The following is a 9,730-nucleotide window of genomic DNA, read 5'->3' on the forward strand; positions in this document are numbered from 1 at the left end:
CGCGTATTTGAAGGAAGATGAGGGGGAGGGGGGGGGGGGCAGGAAATGAGAGCGAAAAAAAAAAAAAACGCCTGCCCGCAAACCCTGTGTAATCGCCAAACGCCCCTATTTATAGTTGCGCTTGATCAGTGCATTTCCGGCTTCATTCATCACAGCTTGTGCAGTCATGTCACGTACTTCGCGTGGTCTAAGTTTCTTCTTTGAAATCAAGCATAATAAAGTGAAAGTTGTCTCTGTATCAAAATAAAAAGAATCATAAAAGAATAAAGCAACTGTGTGACGGTCAAATTAGTAAATTTAGTAAAGTTAATTTTCTGCGTTCGCTTTCAGAAGATTTACAAGTGTCACGCTGTGCGCCGCAAAGGTCAAATACAGAATATCAAGCACAGATCAGTTCAAAGTTTTATTCGAGGCCATGCGAATACAAACCTTTACCCGGTCCAACTGAACAGTATGCGAGTCGTCCCCAGTTATAACACAAAGCCGCTGGTCAACTGATGTATCAATCTTTTTCAGCGATCGAAAAAACGGACAGTACTCCTCCGCTGAAGCAATGATAAACGGTTTTTTGCATCCTCAATATCTTTTTAGTCGGTATCCGTATTTCGTTAGTCCCATTGAAGTTGCTTCTTCACTGCACTTTTCAGCGGACAGACAAGGATCGCATCAGCACTTTTGCTCGATAAAATCAATTTAAATGCCCTTCAGTCGAACCAACAACGGAAAGGTAAGGCTTTTTCTAAAGGCGGTAGGAAAATCTGCCAATACATCTTGTCTCAACAACAGTGAAAAAATTATTTCTTTTTGTTCGGAGCTCAATTCAAGTAATATTCCAATTTCTGAAAGACACGGTTTCATTGAGCACAGTGCTAGTGGAGCTGGAATAAAATGACATGCGGACCGATCTGCCGTGGATTGTCAGGTATCAATCAATATGTGACCTACTGCACCAATCAGAGCCCCCGTCTATCCAGTGTACGGGTTCCGCAAACAAACAATGAGTGCGGGCAGGCGTATTTTTCCCTCCTCTCCCCCTCCCCCCTACTTTATTTCTCAGCCAGTCGTCCTCTCCCTTAAGGTCACTTTTGATTCGCTCCAGCCCTCCCGCGCTTCCTCGCCCAAGATGACAGCAACGAAGGATTATTCAGCGCTCCCGCTCCAAAAATACGCCTGCATTGCAGGCTATTTTTCCCTCCTCTCCCCCTCCCCCCTCCTTTATTTCTCAGCCAGTCGTCCTCTCCCTTAAGGTCACTTTTGATTCGCTCCAACCCTCTCGCGCTTCCTCGCCCAAGATGACAGCAACGAAGGATTATTCAGCGCTCCCGCTCCAAAAGTACGCCTGCATTGCAGGCTAGAAGTATCAGTGAGGTGAGATCTCTCAACCGAGCCAATCCACTTGACAGAGATCATATAACGGGGCTTGTTAAGAAGACGGAGAACGAACTGGCGTGCGAGAGAAATTTGAATTATCGTAAGCATTTAGATTTTCGTAAGTAAGTTACGCGTACTATCATCGCGTGTGCGTGAGGTTTTGAGTTGAGACGTTTTTTGGGAGATTTTTTCATTGACTTTATTGCCAACTGGTTCCGTTTTGAGGGGTTTTTTGGCCGAATATCGTCCTTTTTTTAAGAAGAGTTTTCCACAACCGCTTGCGAAATTTTCTAGCGACCACGACGGGAAAGAGGTATGAACTGGTGTTTGTTTTGAGTTTCGTTTGTGACTTTGAGTTTTGAGTTTTGAGTTGTGCGTTATGGCGTCCGATACCGATATTACCGAATTTACCGAGAAAAATGAGGTAACTTAACTGAGTGGAGTCGACAAAAAGAAGGAAATGGGCATTCTCTTGATACAAATAAAGAGTCGAAAACGTACCGCAAAAACGAAAATTTCAAAACTGCGACACGAGCTGGAAGGACTTTGCGTAAAGAAATCCGAAGTAACCGTGATCGAAAGCGCGATTGAGCAGCTGTGCGCAGCCCTAGAAAATGCATAGGAAATTTTAGAGGAACTGTCCGCGTTCTTTGTCGAAATGGGAGACGATTCTGGGAAAAAATGAAGCTTTATTGGGTCCGAAACAATCAAAAAAAAAGTACAAAAAGTGATTGAAGCAGGACAAGATGCGATAAAAGTCCACGCGGACAAAACGGTGAACTTAAACAGGCCATCAAGCGAGAACACGACGGATCGCTACGAGCAACCATCCCGACAGTATCAGCTAAACGAGATTCATGGCAATCGCGACGACCGAAACCGATTTTTGAAGCCGTTGAAGATCCCTACGTTCAATGGTGACAAACGAAAATTTGAAGATTTCTGGGCCCTCTTCAGAAGTCTAGTGGACGAGTCAACCGGAGCCAGCAAATTTGAAAATGGCAAGGCTGCGACAATGCCTCACAGGGAACGCCTCGGAAGCCATCCGCGTTCTCGGAGTCACCGCTCCCGAATACGAGGAGGCCAAAGAGATATTAAACACGAAGTATGGTGATGTGTGACGGCTTCTGCGAGCCTACATGGATAAACTAGAACAGATGCCATTTATAAGAAGTAACGATATTCACATCCTGGAGAGGTTTGCCGACCTTGTTAGAATTACGGTGGTAAAATTACAGGCGGAAGGAAGAGACGGAGAGCTAGAAGATGGAACCCTTCTTAGCTTGCCGCTAAAGAAGTTGCCTGAAAGTCAGCTAGAGAATTACAGCCGCTGGTTAAACGAACGCGCAAGAGAAAAATCAGTCGTATAGCTGTCAGAGACTGGCTGAAAGACGAGGTCAGATTCCGAGTAGTAGCGGCGGAAATGGCGAACGTGATCGAATCGAAACCAGTCGAGTACACAAGACCAAGACACAAGACCGAGAGAACCAAAGGACCAGGATCAGAGCAGGATAAGAAATTTTCATACCACTGCGACGGGAAATGATCCAAGGAACACGAGGCCTCCCTGTTCTCTCTGTTGTAGTTTTGATCACGGTGTGTGGTTGTGTAAGCAGTTCTATGACCGTTGGCAGATCGCTAAAGAAAGAAAGCTGTGTTTTCGTTGCCTAGCCTCTGATCATAGGGAGAAAGACTGTACAAAGGCCCGCATACGTGGAATCGTTGGTTGCTCTCGAAATCATCACCGCCTTCTTCATGGAAGTGAAGTGTTAGCAGAAACCGGACCGATCACTACGTTGCCCTATGTTGACGATGGGAGACGCCCAGTAGCTCCACGGGAGGGGGCGCCCGCAGTGACCCTGACCAGCTGTAATACCGAAACGCTCACCGAGTCTTATTCGTTACGAACTGTTCCCGTATGGATGAAGGCTAACGATAGAAGAGTAAAGATAAACGCTATTCGTGGGCTGGTCAGTTACTTTCCAGTGAATAAACGACGTTTGCGGCGTTGTCTTTAGTCCCATTTTCCCTTATTTCCCAGGTGTCTTAAATTGCAGTTTGGTCCGCTACTTTCCAGTGTATGAATGGTGCGTGTGGGCTTGCCTTTGTTACATTAATCACTTATTTTCCACGCAGTTTTCAAGCATGTACACATCTTCTACATCTTACTTATCTCGTGTAATTCTTGTGACCTGAAAACAATGCAAGTTTGAGAGCAAACATTTCCCGAGTTTCCGAGAAGATGTCATCTTCGGAGACCCTGGGGTAGATAGTCGGGACAAGGCGAAGATTTCGATCACTCTCGAAAAGCGAGAAACTTCGCCAGTCAAGGTTTGCCTCGTGAAATGTAACCCCCACCCCTGGATCTCCTAGGATGGAGGGACGAGCGTCTGTGAGCTAGAACATTTGGACTGTTATAAGATCTGGCACTGACGTTTTTCTTCAAAATATTTCCAAGAGTTTTTATCTCCACGTTCTAATACTTGGATTTAACTTTTACTGTTTCGGCTAGTTTAAAATTGTAAACTTTAGAATTACCCTAAGCTTTTTGTAAAGATAAAAAGAGCCCTTCTGGGCGTAGGATAAGGGTACATCACATTGTACTCGGCGTGACTCCGGGGAAACCGGAGCCAAGCGCGCGGAATTTTCGTCCCCAGAGCCCTTGTAGTTTCTCTTAGTTATTCATATTATTTAACCGCTGCGTCAAAATTAATTGGCTTCTGTTGCCCAAGAGAGATTTATCATCGTACGGCAAAAATGACCACGTGACCACGATTTTTTCGCCACATTTCGCGTTTGTCGGTTGCTGGTTGCCGTTTCTATGCGAATACAGGCTATTTCGTGCTTGTCCGGTCTACCTGAGAACTATGTAAGTATTTATTCCTTTTTTCTTATACATATAAGTAAATGTTAAATGATGTATTATTCAATGAATAACGCAGCAATACTCGGAAAATACTCTGCAATACTTCGAGTGCCCCTATCAGGAGTCGAACCTAAGAACTTCCGATTACTAGCTCGGATGCTCTACCACTGAGCTACAGGAGACTCGTAGGGACTGAGGCCATTAAACTAGGTTCATGGGATAAACATCCTGCATACTGCTAGGATTGGAATGTCAACGTGTGGCATATGCGCAATGGTAATAAATGTGATAGAATATTTTAAGCCTGGTGAATTAATGAAAATGATGTGTTATTCAATGAATGACGCAGGCAAACTCGGAAAAAGGAAATCCGAGTGCTCCTATCAGGAGTCGAACCTAATTGTTCTATATGTTGCATAACTGCTTTACAAGTATAGTTAATTGTTGAAAACAAGTACCCCAATAATTTTTGCGGCATGTCATACTAGGGCAAACTCACTCACTCCTAACCGCACTTTTCTTCATGAATTCACCACACTTGACGGTGACTCACAAAACAGCTTCTTCGAAACTCGCAAAATTAGACAAGTAAGGGCTAAAGTCAAAAGGTTCACGCTATTTTACGTGAAACGTGAAACGGCAAGTGGGGGGGGGGGGGGGGGGGACGTTTGCTCTTGCGTTGTTGACTTACCATAACGCATTGCCACGAGTTTGCTCTAATAGACCATATTCGTATTCTCGGTATTGAACAGGATCGAGCTTGCAATGGAGGCTCTTGCGGGGGAATATATTAGAAACTATTTGCATGTGAAAAGATTTCCCCGCATAAGCCTCGTGTGCAAGCTAGTTCCAGTTCAATACCGAGAATACGAATACGGTCTATTATGGCAAGTATAAATATATACCAATAACTAATAAGCAAGTGCTCTTGTTTTTTTCTTGCGAAGGAGAACATGTGAGTTGCGAGCCGGCGAGCGAAGGGAGCCTGGCGCAAGGGAAAAACTTTTCCTCTCACGGCTGCGCCGCCCGCCCAAAACAAGCAAGAACGTCGGCTCCCTGCTTACAGGCGAAAAGATCAGTCTGGAAATAACAAAATGTTTTTTTCTTTTTTTACCTATGCTCCTTCATTGACACTGACAACTGGAAGCCGGAAAACATGCAAGAACGTCGGCTCCCTGCTATTTTTTACCGGAGCAAGCTTTTTTAGCAAAACCATTTCATTTCAAACCTGTTTTATCTTTTGGAAAGAAAGGTTCGTCTGCAGTTATGCTTAACTGTCCTTGGGGGTGGCAGAGTTCATTCAAATGTTTGAATGAAAATTGTTAACTGCAGCCACTCAGGAAAGTAAAACCATGTTGACTTGGATGTCTAGAAGTGGTCGAAGGAATATATATGCTTTTCTTGTTTTAATTTTTGACCAAAAAAGTAAACAAAGCTTTAACTGCCGAAAGCAGAACCATTTTTCCTACTTCATCAACTATAACCACTGTGGCATCCTGTAAGGCAATGATAGTTAATGCTTATCATGATTTTTCAAATCAAGCTTACTTGAAGACCCCCCCCCCCCCCTCCTCCCATGATCTAATGAGGGGCTTTTTCTCTATCCCACTACTCTTACCTACTCTTACACGCGGACCTGTGCAAACACGATATTGCAATTCTCAGCCAACTGATGAGCTCCCGTTTCAAAGATCTTAAGAAATTTACCTATATCACCTCTTTATTTGGCTGCGTTTTTTTAATATACAGTAAAATTGCACTCTTTATCGGCCTTTTCTCTTCATTTCTCTCCCAGTAATTTGCCTATTATTCTGTGTTCTTATTCCTAGACCCTTTTGCGCTTAAAGCTAATCCTGGGTTAACATAAACTTTGATTTAAGTTTAATTACAAATCAATGAAGATTTTTTCCAAAAGAATTTTATCCTTCAGTTTTGACTTAGACTTTTCTTTACCTTTTACTTAAGATTAGCGCTTGAAAACAATTAAAATAAGCGAGACGAGATTTTTATTCGAGGATTAGCGTTAATCGGCTTTCGAACAACCGGGCCCTGGGACGAGTTGCATAAAACTTAACGTCAGACTTTAAAATACTGAATGTGACTGGGCTGAAGGTCTGACGTTAACAGTTACGCCAGACGTTAAATTCTCTGCAACTTACCCCTGGTGTCTACAGAAACTCCCAAGTCTTCCAAGGGGGACGTCATCGTCGGAGACACAGGGGTAGGTGGTGGGGACAGAGCGAAGATTTCATTCGCGAAATCGGGAAAATTCGCTGGCCAACATCTCCCTCGTGAAATCTTCGCCCCGACCCGACTAACTGTCCCTGAGTCGGCTCCGAGGGTGGAGGAGCGAGCGTCTGTGAGCTAGAATATTAGGACTGTTTTAAGATCTGGCGCCGCTGCTTTTCTTTCCAAAGTTTCCAAGAGCTTTTATCTTAACGTTTAAATACTTGGATTTAAAAGCCCTTTCGGTGACGATTTAAAAAAAAGACCCTTCTGGAGGCAGGATAACTGTAAAGCACATTTTACTTCCTACCCCATCCCCTCTCCTCCACCACCAAGCAACAAGTTCAGAAGCCGGTAACAAGGGTGGGAAAACTTTTGTTACTCCTTCGTGAGTGACTCATCACAACGCATTCATACCACGAGTTTGCTCTAAATGATCAAACAATTACAAAATATTGGAAGCCACCACGCAGGCGCCCTTATTCGTTTCACACGAACGGCAAAGGCGTGAGTTACGAGCCGGCAAATGAAGGGAATGGGTCTTGGTTTGCTTGAGGAAAGAAAGAGCCTTTCTCTCGCACTGATTCGCCGCCCGCCCGAAACTAACAAGATCGCATATTAAACGTTGTCAAAGATGAAGAAATCGGGTTTTTCGGAACTTTGTAGTACAAACTTGTTTTAACTTTCGCAAAAGGAGGTTCAGTCGTTGGAACGTTTAACCGTCCTTGGGGGTGGTAGTAAGTGACACGGATAAGATAGCGGTAACTGACTGTTGGAACAACAGGGTTCAAATCTTTGACAGTAACGCAAATTACTTAACATCCTTGGTTCATTTTGGTTCATTTTATTTCACACTATTTACACAACATTAACATAAAAAGTAAAGTATTACAACAGATAATTACAAGATAAAAATAAATACAGTACAAATTATAAAATGTGTGTGGTGGTCAAAGTAGCAAAGGCTTTCTAGTTGACCACCACCTACTTTAAAGTAAACAAGGAAATGACACTGAGCTTTATTGAATATTAGAAGATGTAGGAGATGTTTATAGAGCCTAGGATTAATGTACAGGAGAGAATTATATTTGTGTAAATTAAGGTATGTTAAAGATATACTGAACCGAGCAAGAGATCTAAACAGGACAAGCTTAATAAAAGAAGAACAAAGCGAAAAATAAATAAGAATAAATAAAAAACAAAAACAAAAAAAAGCACACACAAAAAGCAAGCAACATACAAACAACCAACAACAACAACAAACAAAAGGAAAGGAAAAGGACAACACATCATCAGCAGCAACAGCAGCGACAACAACAAACATCAAAAAATAAGCAGACAATTATTATTATTAATAATATTTTTAACTCTATTATTATTATTATTATTATTATTATTAGTATCATTCACTTCGGTCATTGAAGGGTAGAAAGCAAGGAAAATTTACTTATCCTTATGGAATAACCTTCCAGAGGAATAGAAACATTTTTGTAGCAGATAGTGCTAACCATCTCGTGCAGATTTTAAACAGGGAGGGCAGGTTTGGTGGTAAAGGAAACCGCGAAGGTCAGCTCTATGATCCGTGTGGTTTATCTGTCGATAATAATGGAAATATTAGTGAATGTAAATATATGAAACATGTATTTCAGTTGCGCACCAACTGCGAGGATCTTTCTTCTTTTCTCACTGCATAATTGATTGGCTCATAGCATAAATTTAAGTGATCTCTTCGCATTCCCCCGCCATCACGCATGCTGGTTGTGGTGGTAATGCTTTGCCCTCCTGGTGTATAAATTTGATCGCTTAACCTATAAACGTGGTCACTCCATCGGTACTCCGGGACAGCAGTCAACTTCGCGACCCACCTACCTCTCCCGGTGGCGGTCGGCAAACTCAGATTGATTATATCCTCGTTGCATGCCTATTGCCTCATAAGTCGCGGACTCTTCCCATAACTTAACCTTATGCGATGAGGTAATGAGTATGCAGTGAGGATATAGTACAAGTGCATAAAGAAATAGTGTGGTTTTATTTCGTGAAAAAGTCATAATGCTTTATATTCAAGCAGATTTCAATTGAGTGTCGAAAGTAATTTCGCATGTGCTTTGGTTTTGCTTTACTTCGCTCTGTGATTGGCCAGCAAAACACGCGCCACGCTCACAAACAAAGATAAACAAAACCAAAATCAATCGAGCCTCGCTCCGACGCGTTTTCCTGCGCTTGGCGTCGGTTGCATGTATTTGCTTTGATTTCTGATTGGTTCATTGCCTTGTTTGCGTCTGTTTTGATTGGCCAGAGTAATTACTTTGGTTTGGGTTTTACGACACTCAAATGAAAACCGCCGTAAAATAAAATTAGAGGTTCAGTATTGATTTTGAAGACCAGTTTGCCTGTTAAATAGTTTTGCGCGGGGGAGGGGGAGGGAAAAAGTCTGCACAAAGTTCCTGTTCCAACGCTTAACATCTCAAAATGATATTGAAACTGTTACAAATTTCCATAGTGTCAAGGTAAACCACAATTTTGCATCAGGAGTTGAAAAATTAATGTTCCTTTAGGGGCTAGGAAATTGCGTGTTTTTGGCAAGCTGAGAATTCGTGTTCATAATTAGCGGAGTAGACTGAGTGATACAAGTCAATCAGTTTTTACGATGAACAAAGGTATAATCAACTGGTTTGCCAACTGATTCAAGCATTTTCTTACTAGGCCTGCACGATTCACTGCGTTGTGTACATTTCTATGAACGCTGCCTTATATTTTTGCAGTTTTTTATATTTTTTGAAATACTCCGACTAAAAATAGAGATCAAATATTCTTGATTGACATTTTCCTTCAAATCAAGGCGTGTAAATTAACAAATCTGTCAGATTTCACGCCTGACAAAAATTTGTCCTGTTCCGAGGCAGGACGACGGCGTCTTTAAAGTTTGGTAAGCTTTGACAAAATTTGGTAGATCTAAAAATCACCGGGCGCACTTGTCTCAGGGAACTGGTGAGAGATTTTTTCGCAAAATAAACAAAAATTTGCCCAGTGCGTCCGGGCCTTTATTGCAAAAATTTTCTTTGACTTGATATTATGGTAAAAAACAAGTCGGATGTGGTTTAGCGTTGTCTGCACTCCTATCGACAACGATATTCGCCATCACATTGGTCAAAATTTGTTGTGGACTCACTCGGCTGCGCCTCGTGAGTCCACAACATTTTGACCACTGTGATGACTTAAAGTCAGCCGCCTTTTAGAAATTCACGTTTTCAATACTACTTGGGATTG

The 9,730-nt window shown here is 42.4% G+C and overlaps 4 protein-coding genes across 8 annotated transcripts in view; all 4 read left to right on the forward strand.

The window, feature by feature from the left end:
• The window catches only part of LOC146472244 (E3 ubiquitin-protein ligase TRIM45-like), a 66,544-nt gene extending 58,336 nt beyond the window's left edge, over positions 1-8,208 (forward strand). Inside the window, exon 2 of the mRNA XM_085119654.1 lies at positions 8,030-8,208. Coding sequence (XP_084975780.1) covers positions 8,030-8,157 — 128 coding nt within the window. The 3' untranslated portion in view covers positions 8,158-8,208. The remainder of the gene's footprint in view (positions 1-8,029) is intronic.
• The window catches only part of LOC146472238 (E3 ubiquitin-protein ligase TRIM45-like), a 212,711-nt gene that overhangs the window by 129,558 nt on the left and 73,423 nt on the right, over positions 1-9,730 (forward strand). The gene's annotated exons all lie outside the window — the stretch shown is intronic.
• The window catches only part of LOC146472245 (E3 ubiquitin-protein ligase TRIM45-like), a 215,895-nt gene that overhangs the window by 34,331 nt on the left and 171,834 nt on the right, over positions 1-9,730 (forward strand). The gene's annotated exons all lie outside the window — the stretch shown is intronic.
• The window catches only part of LOC146472246 (E3 ubiquitin-protein ligase TRIM45-like), a 192,502-nt gene that overhangs the window by 23,105 nt on the left and 159,667 nt on the right, over positions 1-9,730 (forward strand). The window lies entirely within an intron of this gene.

This window comes from Pavona decussata, unplaced genomic scaffold (genome assembly GCF_977016875.1).
Source record: "Pavona decussata unplaced genomic scaffold, jaPavDecu1.1 SCAFFOLD_100, whole genome shotgun sequence".
NCBI lineage: Eukaryota > Metazoa > Cnidaria > Anthozoa > Scleractinia > Agariciidae > Pavona > Pavona decussata.